Source organism: Muscardinus avellanarius (assembly GCF_963383645.1).
Source record: "Muscardinus avellanarius genome assembly, chromosome: 16".
NCBI lineage: Eukaryota > Metazoa > Chordata > Mammalia > Rodentia > Gliridae > Muscardinus > Muscardinus avellanarius.
The window spans coordinates 74,403,228-74,429,534 of NC_137802.1; the positions used below are offsets into that span (position 1 = coordinate 74,403,228).

At 46.3% G+C, this 26,307-nt stretch overlaps 1 protein-coding gene across 2 annotated transcripts in view; it reads left to right on the top strand.

Moving 5' to 3' along the window:
• FOXK2 (forkhead box K2) overlaps positions 1–26,307 on the top strand; it is a gene marked incomplete at both ends in the record, with an annotated part of 60,770 nt that overhangs the window by 17,515 nt on the left and 16,948 nt on the right. For both annotated transcript variants that reach the window (XM_080713565.1, XM_080713566.1), the window contains 3 exons: positions 17,524–17,718; positions 21,422–21,569; positions 24,300–24,446. In XM_080713565.1, coding sequence (XP_080569691.1) covers positions 17,524–17,718; positions 21,422–21,569; positions 24,300–24,446 — 490 coding nt within the window. The remainder of the gene's footprint in view (positions 1–17,523; positions 17,719–21,421; positions 21,570–24,299; positions 24,447–26,307) is intronic.

The following is a 26,307-nucleotide window of genomic DNA, read 5'->3' on the forward strand; positions in this document are numbered from 1 at the left end:
AGCCTCCCAAGCGCTGGGATTATAAGTGTGCACCACCACGCCCGGCTAGGATTTATTTATTTATTTAATATTATAATTATTATTTATATTTTTTTTATTTGGAAACAGGGTCTCTTAAGCCAGCGCAGCTGGCTTTGAACCTGCACAATCCTCCTGTCTCCGCCTCCCAAGCGCGGGGATTACAAGCGTGCGCCACCACGCCCAGCTGGATTTATTTTTAAATATTATAAAATTGGAAAATGCTGCTGGGTGTGGTGGCACACGCTTTTAATCCCTGCACTTGGAAGGCGAAGACTGGAGGATCTCGCAGGTTCAAAGCCAGCCTCGCTGGCTTAAGAGACCCTGTTTCCAAATAAAATATAAAAAATAGGTCTGGGAGTGTAGCCCGGAGGGAGGTAGAAGGGTTCCATCCGTGTTGTGATGCACACCTGTAATCCAAGTACTTGGGAGACTGAGACAGGGGGTTAGCAGATTCTAGAACAGCCTCAGCAAGTAGTGAAGTAGTGAGATTCTTTATCAACCTAGTGAGACTTTGTTTCAAAATAAAAATAAAAATTCAGACTGGGAGTGTAGCTCAGAAGTACTATAAATAAATACATTTGAAAATTTTAATTATTTATTTGGTGGTACTGGGTATGGAACCCAGGGGCCTTCTACCTCCGGCTACACACCCAGACCTATTTTATATTTTATTTGGAAACAGGGTCTCTTAAGACAGCTGACGCTGGCTTCGAACCTATCTTAGCCTCCCATGTGCGGGGATTACAAGTGTGCGTCACCATGCCTGGCTCCAGTTGAAAATATAAAATAATACTTGTTATAACGCATTTGGAATTATGAAAATGGGTGGGGAAATTCTCCTTAATCCTGCCATCCAGAGAGATGCGGTGAACAGCTTTGATTTTTTGGGGGGGTTACATCCACATGTGTGTTACTAGGGACTGAACCTGGGGCCAAAACCTGCTAGGCAAGTGCTCTGTCTCTGAGCCACATCCCTAGCCCTTTTTATTTTCAAATGAGGTCTCACTGTGTTGTCCTGGCTGTCTTGAAACGTGATTCTTCTGCCTCAACTTCCTGAGTAGCTGTGTTACACTGTGCTCTACCATTTATTTCCATTTTTTAAGTTCTCTGCTTTTTATTTAAAATACACTTAGCACCATTAAGTTCATTTTGCAAAAGGAAAAAATCACCCTGCACGTACCATCCTAAGAGTGATCTTCATTCCTACAGAGTAAATGTCATCTCTGCATGGGTGTGGTATATATAATGCAGAAGTACCTCATGTTAGAGTATAAAATACAAGGGTAGCCGGGCGCGGTTGTGCACACTTGTAATCCCAGCATTCTGGAGGCTGAGACCAGAGGATGTGGTTCATGGACAGCCTCAGCTACTTAGTGAGGCTCTCCGTAACTTAGACCCTGTTTCAAAATAAAGAATAAAAAATGGGGCAGGGGGTGTAGCTCGGAGGTCGAATGCCCCTGGGTTCTATTTCCAGACCCGCCCCCCCCCCAAAAAAAAAAGAAGGGTAAAATAGTTTGCATGGTCTTTTTGAAAGGGAGAGAGGGAAAGAGTGTGTGTGTGTGTGTGTGTGTGTGTGTGTGTGTGTGTGTGTGAGAGAGAGAGAGAGAGAGAGAGACAGACAGACAGACAGACAGACAGGGGATTGAATTCAGGGATACTCTGCTTTGAAGCTACATTCCTAGGCTTTTTATGTTTTGACTTTGAAACAGGGTCTCATTAGGTTGCTGAGATTCTCACTGCCTAGCTGACACATGTGCCACCACATCCAGCTGGTACTTGAGACTGAACCAGGGCATTCTGCCTCTGAGCTAAACCCCCAGGGTCCCCCCCTTTTTTTTGCCTGGTACTGGGGATGGAACCCAGGGCATTCTACCTCTGAGCTATACCCCAGCCCTATTTATTAGTCTTTTTATTTTATTTATTTTTTATTTTTTATTTTTTTGGTGGTACTGGGGGTGGAACCCAGGGGCTTTCTACCTCCGAGCTAAACTTTCAGACCTATTTTATATTTTACTTGGAAACAGGGCCTCAATAAGTAGCTGAGACTGTCCTCCAGTGGTGATCCTGCTGTCTCAGCTTGACAAATGCTGGGTTTACATGCATGCACCACCACGCCTGGCATTTATTTACTTATTTGTATTGAGGGTGGAACCCAGGGGCTTTTCTACCTCCGGGCTATACTCCCAGACCTATTTTATACTTTATTTGGAAACAGGTCTCACTAAGTTGCTGAGAGCCTCACTAAGTAGCTGAGGCTGTCTGCAAACTGCAATCCTTCTGTCTCAGCCTCCCAAGCACTGGGATTACAAGCGTGTGCCACCATGCCCAGCTTTATTCTTTATTTTTATTGAAACAGGGTCTCACAAAGTTGCGGGGGGGGGGGGGCTCACTAAGTAGCTGAGGCTGTTTGTGAGCTGAGATCCTCCTGTCTCAGACTCCCAAATGCTGGTATTATACGCGTGCACCACCACACCCAGCTTCATAATAGTTTTTTATTTGGAATAAAATGCCCACCAAACTGAGGGTGGTTGTGCACACCTGTGATCCCAGTACTTGGGAGGCTGAGACAGGAGGATTGCAGGTTGAAGGTCAGTAAGTAATAACTTAGCTAGAGCCTGTTTCAAAATGAAAAGAATGAGGGGCCGGGCATGGTGGCATACGCTTGTAATCCCAGCATTCTTGGGAGGCTGAGACTGGAGGATAGTGATTCGCGGACAGCCTTACTACTTAGTGAGGCACTCTGCAACTTAGGGAGACCCTGTTTCAAAATAAAAAAAATAGGGCAGGGGGGTGTAGCTTGGAGGTCGAATGCCCCTGGGTTCCATCCACAGACCTGCAAAAAAGAAAAGGAAAGAAAAGAAAAAGAAAAGGATGGGGGACTGGGGGTATAGCTCAGTGGTAGAGGACGCCTGGCTTCAATCCTGAGTATCACAAAAAAAGGGGAAAAAATGACAAAAGTGTACAGTTTGCGCACTGTTGTGATTCTGCATTCCCAGCACTTTGTGATCCTGCACATCAGAATTGTGTTGTAGAATACTCAAGTCGGGTGTGGTGGTGCACACCTATAATCCCAGTACTTGGCAGGCTGAGACAGGAGGATTGAAGGTTCAAGACCAGCCTCAGCAACTTAGTGAGACCCTATTTCCAAATAAAAAATAAAATAGGGCTGGGGGTGTAGCTCAGAGGTAGAATGACTCTGGGTTCAATCTCTAGCATTACAAACAAACAACACCTCAATATTGTAGGGGGTGGTTAAAGACTATATCACTAACTTCTCAGTTCAAGTTAGAATTGGCCGCCAAATTATTTGAGGCTGGGTTTAGGGGAATTTTTGCTATTTTGAATATCATCAAAGATCTGAGGGAGAGTCGGACGCTGTGTGTGGCGTCTTCTCTGGCCTTGATGCATCTCCAGCACTGTCTGAGGCTGGCGGTAAAAGTGTGACCCTCCTGCCTCAGCCTCCCGAGTACTGGGCCACAGGCCCAGCTGTGCTTTTTTTTGAGCTTCATGTCCATGGGTCATGCAGCATGGACTGTGGGTAGGGCTTTTGTTCACTGAACAGTATGTTTGAGAGACAGTGCATACTCTTCCAATAGTTGTGAACCATTCATTCTCATTCTTGTTGCTATAAAGTATTTAGAGTCAAATATGGCATAATTGCATAATTTGAAATCTGCTTATAGACGGATATGTAAAGTAGTTTTATTTGGGACTATTATGAATAATACTGCTATAAATATTCTTGTAGATTTTTAAATTGCAAAGTTTTTTAGGCCGGGCCCAATTTTTTAATTTATTTGGAAACAGGGTCTCACTAGGTTGCTGAGAACCTCGCTAAGTTGCCAAGGCTGGCTTTGAACCTGTGACCTTCCTGTCTCAGCCTCTCAAGTACTAGGATTGCAAATGTGTGCCACCATACCTGGCCTCCAAGCCCTATTTTTTATTTGGAAACAGGGTCTCCCAAAGTTGCTGCTGGCTGAAAACTTGTGATTCTCCAGTCTCGGCTTCCCAAGTAGTACTGGGGTTATAGGCATGCACCACCATGCCTGACTTAGAAAATACTATCTGAAACATACGCCTTTTGCTTAGAAACTTAGTTCACAACAAAACTGAGATTTTCTCTAGAATATTGGTCTCCAGAGCAGGTGCTTGTATCCTAGACAGTAGTTGAGCAGGTCATTCAGACTTTAGGAAGAAGATGTGCTTCTTGCTGTTCTTCTGATCTTGCTTAGTTGCTATTTTACTTTAAAGAAACTTTTTGTGTGTGTTTGTGGTACTGGGGATAGAACCCAGGGGCATTCTACCTTTGATTTATCCTCAACCTATTTTTTATTCTATTTTGAAACAGTTACAGAGGGCCTCACAAGTTGCTGAGGCTGGCTCTAAACCCGTGATCCTCTTGTCTCAGCCTCCCAAGTAGTGAGATTACAAGTGTGTGGCACCAGCAAGAAACTTTTTTAAAGGTGATTTATTTATTTATTTATTTATTTATTTATTTATTTTTGTGGGTCTGGGGATGGAAACCAGGGGCATTTGACCTCAGAGTTACATCTCGAGCCTTATTTTTTTTTTTTTTTTAATTTATTTTGAAGCAAGGTCTCACTAAGTTGCAGAGGCCCTAAGTAGCTGAGGCTGTCTGTGAAACATGATCCTCCAGTCTCAGCCTCCCGAATACTGGGATTACAAGCGTGCGCCACCATGCCTGGTTTTTAAGATGATCTTTAAACAGAACAAAACAAGCTTATTTTGAGGGAGCCTTTCACAGAAGTTTGACAGCCTTAAATGTGTGACCCAAAACCCAAACCTCAGTCTGGGTAGTGGAGCATTGCCCTCTCCCTAGCCTCTCACCTGCAAGTGGTAGCTGGCCTCTCTCTTATCCCACCAGAGCCCAGGCAGTTGGCTGTACTGGTTCTACAGGTGGACTGGTTGTATCCTTTCCAAGATAACATGCAAATACCAGCTGGCAAAGAATACCCTGTGTTCGCTTCCTTTGCCTGATGTGTTGCTTTTGAGATTTGTCCCTGTGGCTGTTGAGTGGCATTTGAGCAGAAGGACATGCCACCATTTGTGGATTCACCTGTTGCTGGACATCTGTGAACACTTCAGCAAGACTACCAGAGGCTGATGATCTAGATCGAGAGGACTCCTGGGTAATTTCTCACCACTGTTTCTGACCGCTGGAGTGAAAATCGTCATTAGTCTAACAGGTCTGAATGACACTAGAGGGCACTAGCAGAAGAGTATGGCAAAAGTGGATGTTTGAAGTGTTTCTTTGGATGTAGACTTCCTCCAGGGTAGGGATGAAGGGAATTTTTTTTTTTTTTTTTTTTTTTTTTTTTTGTGGTACTAGGACTTGAACCCTGGGGCATCCTATCTCTGAACCAGCTCTGTTTTATACTTTATTTTGAAACAGGGTCTCACTAAGTTTTTGAGGACCTCACAAGTTGCTCGGGCTGGCCATGAACCTGCCATCCTCCTGTCTCAGCCTCCCAAGTTACTGGGATCACAAGCATGTGCCACCACACCCAGCAGAAGGTCGACAGGTGCTCAGCCAACACTGTGGTGGAGTCGGGACTGGGCCTGCGTTTCAGCTTCCCTGCTGGTGCCCTTCTTAAAAGACTTACCACGTGGAGTCCCCTGGGTCTGGTCTCCAGCTGAGCCTTCTCAGCCCCAACACTTCTCTTCTGTGATGTGGCACCTGTCACTGTGTGTCCAGGATGCACTGACACACCCACCGTGCTCTGTGCATCCCAGTGACTGGTCAGTCTCTTGGCCTGAGAGTCAGCCACGGGGACTTGCCTTGCCCCAAGTGTCGGTGCATCGCAGCAAGGCTGTTTACTTTTGCTTCAGATTGGCCGAACCCATGCAGGCTTCACTACTAGCTATCATAGGCGAGTGACCCAGTGGCTCCATTGCATGTCTCTGTGACCAGGTGGCTGGAGGAGATGACCAGAACAGTTCTCTAGACATGCTGTGGTTTTCAGAATGAGGATTGGATTGTGGGGCCTACTCTGGGGGACCTCCCATCCACTCTCCATAAGCTGGGCCGCAGAGCTGTTTTCATTCTTTGTCCTTCCCTGTGCATGGATCTCAGAGTGAAGGCCATGTGCAGTGGCCGCTGTGCCTGTGGCTGAAGCTAGGTCTAATCTGAGGCTGTGAGACTTGGCCATTAGGTTTTTCTTGATTATTTGTGTTACTGGGGATTGAATCCAAAGGGTTTTTATAGCTACAATTCCATTCATTTGTTCACATTTTTATGGATACTGGGGATAGAACTTGGGACTTCTGTCTCTTGGCTACACCCCTGGCACTATTTTATTTTTTATTTGGATATAGGGTCTTTCTCACTAAATTTTGGAGGGCCTTATTAAGTTGTTAAAGCTGGTCTCGAACCTGTGATCTTTCTGTCAGTCTCCCAAATACTGGGATTACAATTGTGCGCCACCATGCCCAGCTATTATTTATTTATTTATTTATTTATTTTTGGGTGGTATTGGGGGTGGAACCCAGGGTCGTTCTATCTCTGGGCTATATTCCCAGACCTATTTTATATTTTGTTTGGAAACAGATTCTCTTAAGCCAGCTGAGGCTAGCTTCAAACCTGTGCGATCCTCCTGTCTCAGCCTCCCAAGCACGAGGATTACGAGGATTACAAGCGTGCACCACCACACCTAGCTATTTTTATTTTTAAACAGTGTCTCATTAAGTTATTGTGCAATGGCCTTGAACCTACGATCCTAATGTCTCAGCCTTCCAGAGCTGTTTGCCACAGCAGCAGGATTTGGCCTGTGTTCGCTAGGGACTTGCAGCATGTCCTGAAGAGCATGGTTCAGGAAGCTTTGTTCTGATGAATGGGATGTTGGAGGGGCCTGGGATGAAGACGCGATTGAAATGCAGAGTATTGTGTTTCCTCCAGCCATGTACTTGGGCTATAACTTGGAATATTGGTGACAGGATACTGTATAGGTGGTGGGGACTTTTTGGTTTTCATTTGTTTCTTGTCCAGTGGTGGGGATGGAACCCAGGGCTTTGCACAGGCAAGTCTAGTACCTACCACTGAGCCATACTTCCAGCCCTGGTGTGGAGATTCAAGGCCTCAGTTGTGCTGGGTGGATGAGAGTGTGCGGGAGTGAGAGAAAGTTACTTGGTGTGGATGTGCTGTGGGACACACACACCCTGTCTGAGCGGGCGCCGGGGAGTTGGTAGCCCTGGGGAGGGTGTTCCTGCGGGTCAGGCGCCCACTTGGTTATCCTTACAGCCGGACTAATGAGGCTCCTAGAGGCCCCAAGCTTTTTGAGGGGCTCCTGCAAGATTCATGAAGTGAATAACCCGAAAACTGAAAAGTTCCCACACATTCTCTGTCCCTGTGCCAAACACAGTGCCAACCTGGCCCAGGCCTCCATCTTTGTTTGCCTTAGATGTTGTGAGACCTTAGGAATCCTTTTCTTTTTCTTTGGAAATTGTTTCTTAATGAAAGAGGTTGCACAAATAATACAAAGAATTTTCATTTTCCCAGATGCTCCAAATACTCCCTTCCTGAAACCCTACTACCCCCGGGAAGCTGTGCACTGTTTGAGCCCTAGCACTTTTGCATGTATTTTCTCAGAAACATTCCCTTTAAACTACAGCCCAGGTATCGCACTGTACTGATAGCACTGACTTCCATAACACTCACAGTGCCACCTTCCAACTCCATCCAGTGTGATTACAGGGTGTGTTGACCTCTCCCGTCTCTATAGTCTCCTTTAATTTGTGTGACAGTTTCTTAGCCTTTATCTTCTGTGACATGGATGCTTTTGAAGCAGACAGGTCAGCTATTTTGTAGAATGCCCTTGCTGCGGATTCATCTGCTGCCTCCTGCTTGGATCCAGGTCAGTTATTTTTGGAGGACCCCCAGAGGTGAAGTGTACTCTTGGCACACTGCAGCAGGACCCTGGTGTCACTTTCTGTTTTGGTGCACAATGTTGCCTTTGGGCATCTGGTGGGAGCGGCGTCCGCAGGCCCAGCAACTGCGCCACTTGTTTTGGAGGGGCACACGTTACTAGACATCGAAACTGGCCTCGCTGTGCTGCTGAGAGTCTTGCCAAGTCGCCGAGGCGGGCTTCAAACCTGTGACCCTCCTGTTTCAGCCTCTCAAGTACTGAGATTGTAGGTGTGGGATACTAGGGTCTGCTTGTGCTTCAGCCCCCACCCCCACCCCTTTGGTACTGGGGATGGAACCCAGGGGAATTCTACCTCCGAGCTATACCCCCAGCCCAATTTTATTTTTATTTTGAAAAAAGTCTCCTAGCTTGATGAGAATCTCACTGTGTTTCTGAGGCTGGTCTTGAACCTGCAGTCCTCCTGTCTCAGCCTCCCAAGTACTGGGATTACAGGTTTGTGTCACGATACAGTGCTGGTGAATATCCTGTGTATCTGCAAGGCACCACCTCTGGTAGGCTGCTACATTGTGTAAAATAACAAATTGCAAAGAGTACAAAGTTTTGTGAAGTACTTTCAAACTGAGTAGCTGCAGGGGGTTCTCCTAATTTCTTTCTTTTTTCTTTTTTTGGGTGGTACTGGGGTTCCTGGAAGCCCTTCTTCCTCCGGCTACACTCCCAGACCTATTTTTGTACTTTTTTATGTGGAAACAGGGTCTCTTAAGCCAGCGTGGCTGGCTTCGAACTTGGTGATCCTCCTGTCTCTGCCTCCCAAGCGCGGGGATTACAAGCGTGTGCCACCACACCTGGCGGATCCTCCTAATTTCTGTCTGGTTTCTTTGGTCACAACTTGAGTACACAGAGCAGCTGGCTGGGGGGTGGGGGGGGTTCTCGCCCAGTCTGGGTAATTGTGTCATGGCAGAAATGTTAGAGGACGGGGAAGCAGTGGCTGTCCAGCTCTGCTGAGCTGCCTTTCAGAGTGACACTACCTGTCCACACAGTGCTGCTCCAGTGATGAGCTCTGGCCTAGCCTTGACTTCTCTGCACAGAAGACACTAGAGGCGACCTTTTCCTGGGGTCTGCTCGATTCTGAAATCACTGGGTTCCACAGTGAGTGGCTCAGCCACAGCGCCACTTCTGAGTGCACAGACATAGAGGTTTGCAGGGTCTTCGGATGTGTCTGATTCCCAGGTCTCATTCATGAGACCCATTTCTGGTGTGGGTGTGAAGAGGAGTGTTAGTGACCTACTCCACTAACAGTGAAGAGCAGACACTGTGTCCTTACAAAGTGTCAGAATTTAGCAGAGTTGGTAGCACACCTGCAATCCCAGTACTTGGGAGGCTGAGACAGGTTTGAAGACAGCTTCAGCAAATAGTGACACTATCAATCTAGTGAGGCCCTGCTTCAGAAAAGGGGGCAGCTGAGGGTGCAGCTCAGAGGTAGAATGTCCCTGGATTCAATCCCCTCTGCCACAAAATGTTAGAATTTATTGAATAACAATAAATCCGGACTTCCGGGAAGATGGCGACGGAGAAAAGCGGGGCTGACGAGTCCCGCTAACAACCAATCTCTATTACTACAAAATCAGCGCCTTTCATAGTCAGAAAACACCATCAGCAGAGAAACAAAAAATGTAATTACAAGGGACAGAGAAAAAGAGGGCTGGAAAAACGAGACACCAGAAAGAAACCAGACCGCAGTGCTGCAGCAGGAGCCGTGGCATGGAGCGGAGGGTGCCATCTTTCCTTGCAGCACCAGGCCCCAGAGAGGTGGGGGACTCAGAACGGAGCTCAGAGCCACAGAGGAGATACGCCGGCCTCACGCCCAAGGACGCGGCAGCAGCGCCTTACCTGCCGGCAGCAGCAGCGAGTTCACCAGATGGCACCAGACCAATGCATTCAACAGCCCACCAGGCTCCAGAGGGAGCGGCGGACAGCGAGCCGAGGTGAGCCGCTGTGGAATAGCCGGGCGGGATTCGGCAGATTTTTTGGCGCAGAGAGCATCTAAAGCTCCCAGTGACTGGGCTCAGCACACCCTGCAGGGACTAAGAGTGGAGCTCAAAAACAGAGAAGAAATACGCCAGGCTCACAGCCGAGGGTGTAGCAGCGGCACCATATTGCCACCTGCAGCAACAGCAGCGAATTCACCGAGTCCACTACAGCTCCATCGGCGCACTCATCAACAGTAAGTCAAATTGCGGCCCCTAGAGGAGAAATCCCAGTACTGCACTCCCAGGGACTTGATCCAGTGGGGGAGTGGTAGTGGCAGAGATATCACACCATAGGAGAACGCCCAACCTGGCACCCCCCATGGTCTAAAGCAGCCTCGATTGACTCCCTGGGTCTGAGACTCTGCGATACAACCTAATAAAGGAGTAGTGGGGACTGAGATCCAGAGCACCTTAAGTGAAGTCTTAGTGACCCAAGGGAAGAACCCAGAGAAGGCACAAACTTCCGAAACATGGGAAAGAGGAATAACAATGGAGCAATGAATGCCCACAACCCCACAACATCAGAACCCGATAAAACAGAAAATCAGAGATTTCTAGAAGATCAAATCAGGAAAATAACTGTAGAAATAATAGAGGTGCTTCGAAAAGAACTCAGAGAGAGCCAAAAAGAGATGCAATTAATGAAGTAAAGGCCTCAATTCAAAGTACAAACAACCGATTAGACCACATGGAGAATAGAATCTCACTCTTAGAAGATGATCACTCCAAAAATGAACGCATAGTTTCTAATTTAGAAAAAAAAATCCGACAGCAGGAATCTGACATTGAAGAAATACGGGCCCATTTTAAGAGAGCTAACCTAAGAATAGTTGGAATAGAGGAGGGAAAAGAAGGTGAAACCAAAGGGATCAACAATCTCTTCAAGGAAGTAATAGCAGAAAATTTTCCAAACATAGAGCAAGAGGTTGATACACAGGTCCAGGAAACTTATAGAACCCCCCTTTAGACAGGATCGGAGAAGAGGATCCCCACGCCACATAATTGTCAAAATGACCAATGTGGAAGCCAAGCAGAGAATCTTAAAGGCAACAAAAACAAAGGGCCAAGTGACATTCAGAGGCAAACCAATTAGAATCACTCCAGACTTCCCAAACCAAGTCATGAGAGCCAGAAGGGCTTGGAGTAACATATTCCAAACTCTGAAAGAAAACAACTTCCAGCCAAAAATTTTCTACCCAGCAAAACTTTCTCTCAAATTAGATGGGGAAATACGAAGCTTCCATGACAAACAGAAACTGGAGGAATTTATGTCTTCAAAACCAGGGCTAGAGAAAATACTCAAAGAGATTAACTACAAAGAAGAATTATGTAACACACACCAGAACCAGAGAAACAAGATTTTCCATCCAACAGACAACTAAGATTGGTTATCTTTGGAGATTCATTATGTTAGTCTTTTACCTATCTCTAAATTGTATTGTTTGCTTTTATTGTTGCTAATTTTTAGGATTTCTAGTTGGAATATTAATATACCTTCAGATACAGCATTTGGAAATATTCTATCCCATTTTATCAATAACTTTTAACTTTTTACATTGTCTTTGGATATACAATATTTCTTTTAATTTTTAGGGAGTTTGTTTACCCTTCTGTTGCCTGTGCCATTGAAATCATATCCAGGAAATTACTGCCAATTTCAATGTTGTGAGGTTTAATGACCCAGATTTTCTCCTAAAAGTTTATAGTCTTAAGATTTATATTTAGGTCTTTTATCTATTTTGAGTTAATATTTGTATATGGTGTTAGGTAAGGGTCCAATTTTATTCTTTTTCATGTAATTATTATTTTTCAACAATATTTAGTTAAAAGATTATTATTTCCTCCACCAAATGTTCGTGGAAACCTTGTCAAAAATAACTTGACAATATATGGAAGAATTTAGTTCTAGGCTTGTTATTTAACTCCAATGGTTTATATATCTGCCTTTATAACAGTACTACAGTTTCAGTTATTGTAGTTTTATATGGTTTGAAATCAGAAAATATACATCTTCTAGCTTTGTTCTTTTTCGAGATCGTTTTGGGTATCTATAGTCCATGTTCCATATTAGGATAGATTTTTTTTTCTGAAAAATAAATAAATGTGTGATAGTTTCACCTAAAAAAAAATATTCTCTGGTAAGAAAGAAAGCAAAAAGAAATATTGAAATGTTATCTTTAAGTCATCAAAAGCTTGGTATTAGACAAATGAAACTGTTCTGTGAGATTATCATTGTTAATTTTGGATAAATCGCTATAATACTAGATGTCAAACACTAAGCCAAGCATGGGAAGGAGGGATGGGGAGGGAATGGGGTGGGAATCGGGTAGGGGCTAATTGGGCGATGTGTGCATGTATGTCTACAAAAGTTTGTTTTTTTATCCCATTATGATATATGAATACAGTGCACCAATAAAAAAAAAAGTAAAAAAAAAAATAAATCCACAAGCTGCACCTCATTAGTGGCTAGTCACTGAGTGCTTGGAGGGTCCCTGGAAGTTCTAGGCCAGGAAATCACGTTATTTTATTCCAATTTTAATTTATTCTTTTTTCTTGGCACTGGGAATTGATCTCAGGGGCATTGTGTACATCCGTAGCTGCCTTTTTTTATATTGGGGATTAAACCCAGGGACATTCTACCTCTGAGCTGTAACCCCAGCCCTTTTTGTATTTGGAATAAGGTGTCACTAAGTCTCTGAGGCTGGCCTTGAACCTGTGATCCTCTGCTCTCAGCCTCCTAAGTGCTGGGATTACAGATGGATGCTACTATGCCCAGCTTGCCTGCTTGTTTGTTGCATGGGGATTGGACCCAAGGGTATTCTACCTCTGAGCTACACCCTTAGCCTATTTTATTTTATTTTATCTTATTTTTTGTGGTACTGGGAATGAAACCTAGGGGCTTTCTGCCTCCCGGCTACACTCCCAAACCAATTTTCTATTTTATTTGGAAACAGGGTCTCACTAATCTGCTGAGGCTGGCTTCGAACCTGCGATCCTCCTGTCTCAGCCTCCCAAGCGCGGGAATTACAGGCGTGCACCACCAGGCCCAGCTCCACTGTATGTATGTATGTATGTATGTATGTATGTATGTATGTGGTGATACTGGGGTTCCTGGAAGCCCTTCTACCTCCGGCTACACTCCCAGACACCTATTTTATACTTTTTTATTTTGAAACAGGGTCTCTTAAGCCAGTGCGGCTGGCTTCGAACCTGCGCGATCCTCCTGTCTCCGCCTCCCAAAGCGCAGGGGTTACAAGCGCGCACCACCACGCCAGGCTCATTTTTTATTTTGAAACAGGGTCTTGCCGTGCTGAGGGTCTCAGTTGCGGAGCCTGTCCTCGACCCTGTGGTCCTCCTGTCTCAACCTCTCAAGTACTGGGATTACAGGCTTGTGCCTCTGTATGCAGCTTGATGGTCAGTAGCAAGGTTTTTTTTTTTTTTTTTCCACGTGGTAAACCTGTAATTCACAAGTTGTTGATCTCAAGGTAAATGCTGTAGCTCAACCACTGCTGGCGAGCACTCGGCGGGCAGCAGGGAGGATGAATCCGAGGAAGGCCATTGAGCTGTTCCTGCACAGCAGGGGTCTTCTGGGTTAGGTTGCCCTTTACATCACCCAAAGCATCTCTTATTGAGGTGGGATTTGCGAATATCTTCTAAAAGGTGACGGAGGCAGGACGTTGGTGTGCTTTCTCTGTGACTAAATAGGGGCTTCGGCAGAGCGGTCGTTTTCATTTGATACTGGATGTGTTGGGGAGAGCTAATAGCACTGGTCAGAGGGTCGGTGGCCCCTGCCTGTAGCCTTTGCTCACTGCCCAGGAGAGCCCTGGGAGCCAAGCTGGGGGGTCTGTGTGAGACTTTCTGGTCCAGAGTGCAGAAAGAGGTGGAGGCTGGGAAGGGGGTTTGGAGTCACTTGGCTGCCGCTGCAGTTTAAAGCCACAGGTCCACATGAGCTCACCAGGGATGAGCACAGACAGAAACGTAGAAGGAGCCGGAGCTTAGGCCCTGGCCTCGGACCACAGAGTGGGAGTGTGGAAAGGAGAGCCAGGTACAGGTAGATGAGGAGGCTTGGGGAAAGTGTTGACAAGCGCCGCTTAGTCTGTCATGTAGCCACAACAGAAGACCAGTTTGGGTGATTTATAACGAATGGAAATCAATTGGACTCATGCTTCTGGAGGGTGGAGGGTCCATGAAAATGGTGTGGCACTTGGTGAGGCCCTTCCTGTCATGGATGGTAAAGGGCTGCTGAGCACACAGGAGGCAGAGAAATCAGGCTGGGCCTCCTTCTGTTCAGGAGACCACTCCTGTGGTAACAGCACTAACCTGTTCCTGAGGGATTGAACCTAGGAGATTCTACCTGTGAGATACACCCCACCCCTTTTTTATATCTTTATTTTGAAATAGGGTCTTGCTAAGTTGCTGAGGCTGTCCTCAAACCTGTTGTCTTTCTGTCTCAGTCTCCCAAGTACTAGGATTACAGGCATGCACCACTATGCCCAGTTTATAGCTCTTTTAAGATTTTTGAGACTGTATCTTGATAGGTTGCTTGGGCTGGCCTGGAATTTATGATCCTCCTGCTTCCGCTTCCTTAGTCTTTGGGATAGCCGACTAGTGGAATACCAGGCTTGTTACCATCCCTGACTGATCTGTCTCCCTATTCTTCCCACACTTCCTTTGCCTCCCTCTTTTCCTCCGTTTCTTCTTTCACTGGGAATCTAACCCTGATCTAAAAGCCAGGCATGGGGCCACACACTTGTAATCCCAGTACTTAGGCTGAGATAGGATCGCAGGTTCATGACCTGAAGCCTCAGCTGTTCAGTGAGGCCCTCCACAACTTAGTAAGATCCTGTTTCAAAATAAAGAATAGGGCTGGGGGTATAACTCAGAGGTAGAATACCCTGGGTTTAATTCCTAGCACTGTCAAAGCAAAACAAAACAAAACCCCTGGATTGTTGTACCTCCCAGCGACATCCCCAGCCTTTTTATTTTTTGAAACGGTCTTGTTCAGTTACTTCTCCCCAGCATTGAACCCGAGTTTCTCCTGTCTCGGCCTCTTAAATAAGGGGATTACAGGTGTGGGGTTCCCCCCTTTTTGTGGTATTGGGGATTAAACCCAGGGGCATTCTATCTTGGAGCTATACTCCTAGACTACTATTTATTTATTTATTTATTTATTTATTTTGCGGTTCTGGAGGTGGAACCCAGGGGCATTCTACCTCCAAGCTACGCCCCAGCCCTATTTATTATTATTTATTTTGAAACAGGATCTCACTAAGTAGCAAAGGGCCTCACTGAGTGGCTGAGGCTGTCCATGAATCGCGATCCTCCTGTTTCTGCCTCCTAAATGCTGGGATTACAAGTGTGGACCACCACACTGGCTAGGTGTTTTCTCTCTCTCTCTCTCTCTCTCTCTCTCTCTCTCTCTCTCTCTCTCTCTCTCCTTTCTTTCTTTCTTTCTCTTTTTTCTTTCGTGTGTGTGTGTGTGTGTGTGTGTGTGTGTGTGTGTGTGTGTGTGTTTTACTGGGAGTGAACCCAGAGCCTTTTCTACCTCTGGATTATACTCCCAGACCTATTTTATACTTTATTTGGAAACAGAGTCTCACTAAGTTGCTGAGAGCCTCCCATGCACTTGGATTACAAGTGTATGCTACCATGCCCGGCTTTCTTTCTGTGTGTGTGTGTGTGTGTGTGTGTGTGTGTGTGTGTGTGCGCGTGTGTGCGCGCGCGCTACTGGAAATTGAACCCAGGGGCATTCTACCTTTGAGCTACACCCACAGCTCTATTTTTTAGTCTTTATTTTGAAACAAGATCTCAATAAGTTACAGAGGGCCTCACTGAGTAGCTGAAGTTGTCTGCAAACCTCAGTCCTCTTGTCTTTGCCTCACAGAATTGTCTTTGGCTTAGGGACTCAGATATACTCATGTGTTAATTTTGAAAGGAATAATGCATACCAGAATGTGTTCAGGTCTTTGTTTTCTTTCTTTTCTGTGTGGGTATTTCAGGTTGTACCCAGAAGCAATCTACCTCCAAGTTACAGTCTCAGCCCTATTTTATTTTTTGTTTTGAAACAGTCTCACTAAGTTGCTTAGGGGCCTGGTGAACTGCTAAGGCTGGCTTCCCACCTGCCATCCTCCTGTCTGAGCTTCCTAAGTACTGGGATTATAGGCATGGGTCATCATATCTGGTAGTGTTTTATTTCTTAATTTGTTCATTTGCTTACTATTATTGAGTTTTGTAATCTCAGTATTTGGGAGGCTGAGACAGGAGGATCGTGGTGAGACCCTGTTTCCAAATAAGAATAAAAAATAGGGCTAGGGTGTAGCTCGGAGGTAGAATGCCCCTGGGTTCCATCCCCAGTACCGCAAAACAACAACAACAACAAACGTGCACCACGATGCCTCATTTGTTTGTGTGCGTTTATTTTATTTATTTATTTATTTATTTATTTATTTATTTATTTATTTATAGTGGTACTGGGGTTCCTGGAAACCCTCTACCTCCAGCTACACTCCCAGACACCCATTTTTTAGTATTTTTTATTTGGAAACGGTCTCTTTGTCAGTGAGGCTGGCTTCGAACCTGCGCGATCCTCCTGTCTCCGCCTCCCAAGCACGGGGATTACAAGCGTGCACCACCACGCCTGGCTTGTGTGCGTTTATTTTAAATGGAGTAATTTAAACCAGGTGTGATGGCACATTTAATCCCAGCATTCAGGAGGATTGCAGTTCTTGGAAAGCCTCGGCTACTTAGTGAGGCCCTTCACAACTCATTGAGACCCTGTTTCAAAATAAATTATAAAAAAATAGGGCTGGGGTGTAGCTCAGGTAGAATGCCCTGGTTTCCATCCCTAGTACCGCAAAAACAAAAACAACAACAACAACAAAAAACGAGCATGGTGGCACACGCTTGTAATCCCAGCACTTGGGAGGCTGAGGTAGAGGATTGTGTTTCGCAGACAGCCTTAGCTACCTAGTGAGGCCCTTTGCAACTCATTGAGACCCTGTTTCCAAATAAAGAATAAAATATGGCTCAGGGTGTTGCTCCTAGGTTGAATGCCCCTGGGTTCCATCCCCAGTACTGAAAAAAAAAAAAAAAAAAAACAAGTGTGTGCCACCACACCCTGCTTGTGTATGTTTATTTTAAATGGAATAATGTAACCAGGTGTGGCAGTGCATACTTTTAATCCCAGTACTTGGGAGGTTGAGACAGGAGGATCGCAGGTCAAGTTCAGCCTCAGCAAGTAGTAAGACTCTCATCAACCTAGTGAGACTCTTGTTTCAAAATAAAAATAATAAGGCTGGGGGTATGCCTTAGAGTAAAGTGCCTCCTGGATTCAATCCCAAGTACCATACACATAATGAGGTAATGCAGATTAAGTGGCATTTGAGTTGTTTGGCCCTGTGCCTTTTCTTCTTTCTGAGTAGTATCTTAAAGCCGTGAAACTCCTCACTTGTATTTTGCTCATCATGTGACTTGTAAACCTAATGGGTAAGATTTGACGTGAAGGGTGTGTGTCTTCGCCTGCAGTGCCTTGGGGTAGCTCAGGAACTCTCGTGGGCAGCCAGCAGGACTGACCACTGGCTCTTCTTTTCCAGGTGCACATTCAGGTTTCCGAGCACAAACATCAAGATAACGTTCACCGCCCTGTCCAACGAGAAGAGGGAGAAGCAGGAGGCACCCGAGTCCCCAGTGAAGCCCGTTCAGCCCCACATCTCACCCCTGACCATCAACATTCCAGACACCATGGCCCACCTCATCAGCCCCCTGCCCTCTCCCACAGGAACCATCAGGTACAGTGCTGGTAGCCAGTGGTCCTCAGCAGGGAATATCTCCTGAGGTGGTCCTCCCTCCCTGCGGAGATTCTGAGTGTCTAAAATACCTCTGTGTTTCTGGAGCTGCTCTCAATTTTGGTGCTATGAAATGCAATTCTCATGTTCCTGGGTTTTACTTGTGGATTCTTTGAATAGATTATAAATTTATGGCTTGTAATATTGGTCTAAAGTTTGAGATAGTTTTTAATTTTTTTAGTTTACTACAATTTTTGAAAACTTATACTTTTGTTTGGCCACTTCACACCGAAGTGACCAACTTGTTGGTTGTGATGTCCTGAGAGACTGGATGCCCTGGAAGCAAAGGACGGGTGCCTTAAGCACAGCCACTCTGGCTTCCCCTGCGAACCTGAGAACTAGCATCTTGTGGCTAGGCTCACGCAGAGTTCTAGAGGAGCAGCCTTGGACAGTAGACTCTGGGTTGCAGCCCATGGTGCCTATACAGCTCCTCTGTGACTGTGGGGTGAGGAACAGCCTGGATGAGTTAGGTGAGCCTGGTCTTAAGTTGAAAAGATGAATGAAGTGGGCATGTGGGTGTCTTGTGGAACCTACTTTTGGGTCTGTGCTCTGGGCATGGCTGGGAGGCAGGGAGGGCTCCTCTTATCTATTCAGCAATGTCCCTTACATGTGGTTGATAAAGGGAAGAAGAACAACAAAAACTTAAGGAGCTTTGGGTTATAACGTAAGTCAGCATGAGACATAAATCAAAACACATCCATGTTCATGGATTGGAAGACTTAATGTTGAGATGTTAATACTCTCAGGGGAGCACAGAGAGTCAGTGCGGTCCGCATCAAAATTCCAGTGACATTTTTTCCAGAAATAGAGAGTCCCATCCTAAAATTCATGTAGAGTTTCAAGGGACCCCAAATAGCCAAAAAGATCTTGAAGAAGAACAAAGCTGTAAGACTCACACTCTCCTGTTTGAAAACTTACTACACAGCCATGTTAATAAAATAGTGTGGGAGCCGGGCGCGGTGGGCACGCTTGTCATCCCGCGCTCGGGAGGCAGAGACAGGAGGACCGCGCAGGTTCCAAGCCAGCCGCGCATGCGCGCTGGCTTAGGAGACCCTGTTTCCACATTAAAAAAAAAACGTAAAAATAGGTCTGTGAGTGTAGCCTGGTAGTAGAAGGGCTTCCAGGAACCCCAGTACCACCAAACATATATATATAGTATGGTACTGGCCTACAGATAAACCTATAGAACAGGAGAACAGAGTGGAGCTCAGAAATAACAAGGGTGAGCCAGGCGTGGTGGCACACACTTGTAATCCCAGCATTCAGGAGGCTGAGACAGGAGGATCATGGTTCACAGACAGCCTCAGCTACTTGGTGAGGCCCTCTACAACTTAGTGAGACCTGTTTCAAAATAAAGAATAAAAAGTAGGGGTAGGGAGTGTAGCTCGGAGGTAGAATGCCCCTGGGTTCCATTCCTAGACTCACAAAAGAAAAGAAAAGAAATAACAAGGGTGAGCCGGGCGTGGTGGCGTGCGCTTGTAATCCCAGTGCTTAGGAGGCTGAGACAGGAGGATCGCACAGGTTCGAAGCCAGCCTCAGCTACTTAGGCTCTCAGCAATTTAGTGAGACCCTTTTTCCAAATAAAGTAAAAATAGGTTTGGGAGTGTAGCCTGGAGATAGAAAGGCCTTGGCTTCCACCCCCAGTAACACACACACACACACACACACACACACACACACACACACACACACAGAGAAATAACAAGGGTGCCAAGGTGACTCAGTGGAAGAATGAACAGGATTTTCAACAAATGTTGCCAGGGGAACGGTGTATGTTGGCAAAAGAATGAAGCTAGACCCTTTTCATACACCATAAGCAAAAATTATCTCAAAATTGACCAAAGCCAGCCAGGTGTGATGGCGCACGCTTGTCATCCTAGTACTTGAGAGGCTGAGACGGGGGATCACAGGTTTATGGCCAGCTTCAGCTACTTAGTGAGGCCCTCTGCAACCTAGTGAGACCCTGTTTTAAAAATAAAGAATAAAAAATAGGGCTGGGGATGTAGCTAGGAGGTAGAATGCCCCTGGGTTCAGTTCTCAGTACTGCAAAAAACAAAACAAAACTGACCAAATCCCCAAGTTTAACAACTAAAACTTAGAAGGAAATGTAGGAGCCAGGCATAGCATCACGCAAGACTGCAATTGGAGGATTCCAGATTCAATGTCTGCCTCAACAACTTAGTGAGGCCCTTTACAACTTATAAACTGTTTCAAAATAATAAAAGCCGGGCATAGTGGCGTACGCTTGTAATCCCAATACCTAGAAGGCTGAAACAGGAGGATCATAGGTTCACAGGCAGCCTCAGCTACTCAGGCCCTCTGCAACTTAGTGAGACTCTGTTTCAAAATAAAGAATTAAAGCTAGGGCTTTGGTGTAGCTCTGAGGTAGAAGTCCCCTGGTTTCAATCCCCAGTACTGCAAAATAAACAAGTAAATAAATAGATAGGGCTTGGGGTATAGCTCAGAGGTAGAATGCCTCTGTGTTTAATCCCCAGTACTACACGCACAAAGGTACACTCAATGATTAGCACTTGCCTAGCCCTGGTAAACACGCACACGGTTCACAGAGAAGACCTGCTGTTACCTAGTCAATTATAACTCGTGGTGGCTGCACCCTTGAACACAACAGACCCGGAGGATGGGACGTGTGAGCTTCCATCAGCTCCCGACCTGGGCTCACATCTCACTCTCTTCTCTGTCTTCATCCTCTTTTCCCTTTCTTGCCCTGCACACCCTGCAGGCGCCCCTCATAACCAGCAGTTGGGGGTTAAGGTGGCATGTGCAAGCCCCAGGCAGGCGGCTCAGGTGGAGAGAGCCCACTGTCAGCTTTCCTTGAATCTGTACTTGTCTCCCTCTTGCACTTAGAATTTGTCTTGTTATTAATTGTGTGTGTGTGTGTGTGTGTGTGTGTGTGTGTGTGTGTGTGTGTTTGCATGTGTGGTACTAGGAATTGAACCTAGGGGCATTCTACCTCTGGGCTACATTTCCATCCCTATTTTATTTTTATTTTGAAATAGGGTCTCATTAGGTTGATAAGATTCTCACTTCTTCCTGAGGCTGTCCTTAAACTTGTGATCCTCCTGTCTCAGCCTTCCAAGTACTGGGATTATAGGCATGTGTCACCAGGCCCAGCAGGGGCTGGTTTTTAGATTTTTACAGAGTTCAGTTTCCAGCACCCTGCCCATCTGACCTTCTGAGCCTAACCCTTGTTTGGGGCAGGTGCCTGTCTCTGTTTACTGGGTGTACCCTTGCTGGCCTGACCAGTGCCCTGGGGCACCAGGGCTGTCCTTGGTGGACCTGCCTGTTGCCTTTCAGGGCACTGGTCCTTAGCCGCCCACCTCGGCCTCTCCAGACTTCCAGGATTTTGTGGTTTGCCCTTTGCACCCTGTCTCAGCACTGAGCTCACATCCCGACCTGGGCCCACATCTCACTCTCTTCTCCGTCTTCGTCCTCTTTTCCTGTGTCCCTGGACCCACCAGGTTTCACGAGCCCTTGGTAGCTTCTGGACAGAGAATTGGGAAGAGTCCCAAGAAGTGCTCGTGTTCTCTCCTTTCAATCTTCATGTGTTTTCCCTGACTCACAGCCAGTTCTTGAAGTGCAGGATGTGGTGTGCTCGTAGACTAAAGGAACCTTTTCTCCTCCACAGTGCTGCAAACTCCTGCCCATCCAGCCCCCGAGGAGCGGGGTCTTCAGGGTACAAAATGGGCCGCGTGATGCCATCTGACCTCAATTTAATGGCTGACAACTCTCAGCCAGAAAACGAAAAGGAAGCTTCAGGCGGAGATAGCCCAAAGGTAAATGACCCTTGGGTGCTGTGCAGCACCACTGTCCTTGGCTTGCCACCTGTGCGCCAGCAGCAGCCCTCTGGGCCTTTAGAGCATGTGTCCTTGTGTGCCTGCATGGGGTGCAGGTGCTGTGCTGTTGCCTTGACCATGTTCTCAGTATTGGGCTCTGCAAGTGCACGTACTGGCGGAGCACCAGGCCCTCCTGGATTTCACAGAGCTCACGTGCTGCACTCCAGGAAGCAGGCCCTGTCCACCACAACCCTTTTAGGAGGATATGTTTGCCCCTACTGTGTGTGTGTGTGTGTGTGTGTGTGTGTGTGTGTGTGTGTGTGTGTGTGTTGGGGATTGAACCTGGGGCATTCTGGCTCCACCTATACCCTCAGCCGTTTTTTATTTTTTATTCTGAGACAGGGTCTTGACACATTCCTGTTTCAGCCCTGCAAGAACTGGAATTACAAGCATGTACTACCACGCCTGCTGACCCTGTGTTTTTATTTTTGGATTTTGTGGGATACTGGGAATTGAACCCAGAAGCATTTTACCTCTGAGCTATGCCCCCAGTCCAGTTTTATTTTTTGCTTTGAAACAGGGTCTTCCTATGTTGCTGAGAGTCCTGCTGCATTCCTGAAGCTCTCCTCCAAGCTACGATCCTCCTGCCTCAGCCTCCCAAATACTGGAATTATGGGACTATGCCACCATGCCCGGCTACCGTATTTTTTTAATTTATTCTTTGGTTAAGGAATTTTCTTTTAGAACTTGGTCTAAAGGAAATAGACAAGGATGCAAATAAAACAGGAAATTGAGCCGGGCGTGGTGGCGCACGCTTGTAATCCCCGCTCTTGGGAGGCGGAGACAGGAGGGTCGCACAGGTTTGAAGCCAGCCTTGCTGGCTTAAGAGACCCTGTTTCCAAATAAAAGTATAAAATAGGTCTGGGGGTGTAGCCCGGAGGTAGAAGGGTTTCCAGGAACCCCAGTACCACCAACACCCCCCCCCCCCCCGGAAATTGAAATCACAATCTGAATACCCCATAGAGAACAAACAAAGTATGGTGGTCAAGTAAGGAAATCCGTGAAGCATTTGCTGGTAGGGACGTGCTCGGTGGAAACAGTAAAGCTGTGTGGAGTCCCTCCTTTCGTCACACACTGTAAGCTGTGGTGTATTCCTGCATAGGAGTGCAGTGCAGCATGGGAGAGGCCTCTGCTGGGCATCTGCACACAGCAGCTCCTGAGTGGAGCTCACTGTCCGCAGACAGTGGCAGGCAGCTGGGAGGCAGAGGCTGTGGGCCAGTCAAGCGGGAGCTCTTGGGCTGCTGGCTTCGTCCCTCTTACCCTGGCCTTGGCTATACTGTTGTTTATTTCACAAAATTTGTTTAGGTAGCCTGGTTGTACTGTGAACTTTCCTGTGTTACATACTTTTCAATAGAAGTGTTCTTAGAATGTGTAAAAGAGCTGTCAAGGAAACAGGATGGCATGAACCCCCTGATGAGGCTTTGTGCCCGTGCTGGCACTGGTGTTGCCAGGACGCTGCCAAGCCGCCCCTCAATGGCGAGGCCTTTGTTTTACTGAAATCTGGAGTTTGCTCATGTGGGAAATTGGCCTTCTGGGTGCTGGGATTACAGGGGTTATGTTTTCCTGTTTGGAGAAGGACAGTAAATATCTCTGCTAGCCACCAGTTTCTAGGACTAAGCAGGCCTGCCTGGTCCTTTACTCTGCTTGGGTTTATCCCTAAACTGTGTTCTAAATGTATTCACATTTAAACTTTGTATAAATAGTATGTTCTTGAACATATTCTTTTACAGATTACTTTTTTTTTTGGGGGGGGGAGTCCTGAGGATTGAAATAGGATCTCACTGAATGATTGAGGCTGTCCTGGAACCTGTGATTCTTTTGCCTCAGCCTCCCAAATACTGAGATTACAAGCATATGCCACCATACCCTGCTGGATTTTTTTTTCCTTTTTGTATATGTGTGTACGCATGCACACGTGCAAGCGGTGCCTCTACTAGGGATTGAAACCAGGGGCATTCTACCTCTGAGCTCTACCCCAGCCCTGTTTTATTCCTTACTTTGAAACAGGGTTTCACTAAGTTGCAGAGGGACTCACAAATTGCCAAGGCTGGCTTCAAACCTGTAATCCTCTCTCTGAGTTGCGGAGGGCCTCACTAAGTAGCTGAGGCTGGCCGCAAACCTTTGATCTGCCTGTCTCAGCTTCCCAAGTACTGGGATTACAAGCGTGCGCCACCATGATGCCTGGCTTTTTTTTATGTGATTTTTCATCTTTCTTTGTATCGCTTTATACTCCATTATTTTTTTCCTCTTTTTTTGCGGGTCTAGGGATGGAACCCAGGGGCATTTGACCTCTGAGCTATACCCCCTGCCCTGTTTTTTATTCTTTATTTTGAAACGATTTCACTAGGTTGTGGAGGACATCACTAAGTAGCTGAAGCTGTCCGTGAACTACAATCTTCCGGTCTCAGCCTCCCAAATGCTGGGATTTCAAGTGTGCGCCACAACACCCAGCTCCTCCAAGTTTTTTAAATTCATTGTGCACCAATAAATTTTCAGCTTTAGCATTGTGTGCGTTTTTTCTTTTTTGTTTTGTGTGGCCATTTACTGGACGTATAGTTGAACTTTATATAGGAAAAACTAAGCACTGTCAGAGGAACACTTCAAATAAGAATCCTGATGTTTAGTAAAAACAATTATGCTAACTTTAGTACTCTTTTCTTTTTAATGCAGGATGATTCAAAGCCACCTTATTCCTATGCACAATTAATAGTACAAGCAATTACAATGGCTCCTGATAAGCAACTCACCCTGAATGGAATTTATACACACATCACTAAAAATTACCCGTACTACAGGACGGCGGACAAGGGCTGGCAGGTAAATCGATGTGTCTGTCTGAAGCATTCCCGTCCTGTCCTTGGATGCTGGTCGGCACTGACAGGGCGTTTGGCTGGTGGCTTAGCTCGCCAGCACAGTTCAGGAAAGCTGGGCGCACCCGAGGTGCATGCAGGAGGAGCCGTTGTGGACAGAGTCTGCGGTGCTCCCCTCGCGGCACAGGCCATTTCCCTCCATGTGTCTAACATGTCTAAGGAGGAAGAGGATCCAGAAGTCTAGCCATCCTTTACTTTGGCACCCTTCCCGCTTCCTCATCTGCTTCTGTGAGATACAGAGTTTTAATGTTTGCAGAGATCGTTTTCAGACTGTTTCTAAGCCAGGCTTGGTGGTGCACACTTGTAAATCCCAGTGTCTGGAAAGCTGAGCGAGGATAATTGCAGGTTCAAAGCCAGGCAGCAACTTAGGGACACTCTGGTCCAAATGAAAAATAAAGTTGTGAGGCCCTCTGCAACTTAGTGAGACCCTGATTTCAAAATAAAGAATAAAAAGTCAGGCTGGGAGTGGAGCTCAGAGGTAGAATGCCTCTGGGTTCAATCTCCAGTACTACACACAAACACACAAAAATAGTCACTTCAAAGCTAAGCATGGTAAGCTGGGCGTGGTGGCGCACGCTTGTAATCCCTGCGCTTGCGAGGCTGAGACAGGAGGATCGCACGGGTTCAAAGCCAGCCTCAGCTACTTAGTGAGGCTCTCAGCAACTTAGTGAGACCCTGTTTCCAAATAAAGTATAAAAATAATAATAAAAAAAATAGGTCTGGGAGTATAGCCCGGAGGTAGAAAGCCTCTGGGTTCCACCCCCAGTACCACCAAAGCCGGGTATGGTAGCGCACCCTTGTAATCCTAGTACTTGGGAGGCAGAGACAGGAGGATTTGGATGTATGGCAAGCCTCTACAACTTAATGAAACCCTGATTCAAAATGAGGAATCAGGTAGGGTTGGGGGTATGGCTCAGAGGTAGCATGCTCCTGGGTTCCACCCCTAGTAGAGTGCACGCGCGCACGCGCACACACACACAATTTACCAGAGTATCTTTTTTTTTAATGACATCTCCTCCAGTTGGCCAGTGCCTAAGTTCCAGTTGGGAGTCACCATATTGTGCACCCACATCTCCAGCCCCTTCCTAGAGAGCACTTGGAAATCAGTGCATAGTATTTCCATTGTTGAGCTGGACACTGATAGTTTTTGAGCCTTTACATTGTGTAGATTTTTTTTCTTTTTCTGTGTCCTCTGTTGGCATTTAGTGGATGTGCTGTAGAACCTTACTAATTGAGACAGTTTAATAAGGGTAAGTTTGGAATACAAGTGAAAAACGTAATAGCCAGACAGGGTGATGCATGCCTGTGATCACAGTACTTGGGGGCCTGAGGCAAGAGGATTACAGGTTCAAGGACAGCCTCAGCAAGTCCTGAGAACTCTCATCAACCTAGTGAGACCTTGTTTGTAAAAGAAATAAAATAGGGCTGGAAGTATAGCTCAAAAGGAAAATGCCCCTGAGTTCAATCCCCAGTACCAACAAAACATAATAGAAGAAAAAAGAAATGTATGCTGTGAGTTTTTATTTATTTATTTATTTATTTTAATTTTTTTTGAGGGTCTGGAGATAGAACCTAAAGGCATTCGACCTTCGAGCTACACCCCCTGCCCTATTTTTTATTCTTTATTTTGAAACCTGGTCTCACTGAGTTGCAGAGGGCCTCACTAAGTAGCTGAGGCTGTCCGTGAACCCCGATCCTCTGGGTCTCTGCCTCCCAAATGCTGGGATTACAAGCGTGCGCCACCATGCCCGGCTTGCTGTGAGTTTTTAAATCATTGAGTAAGCCGGGCGTGGTGGTGCACGCGCTTG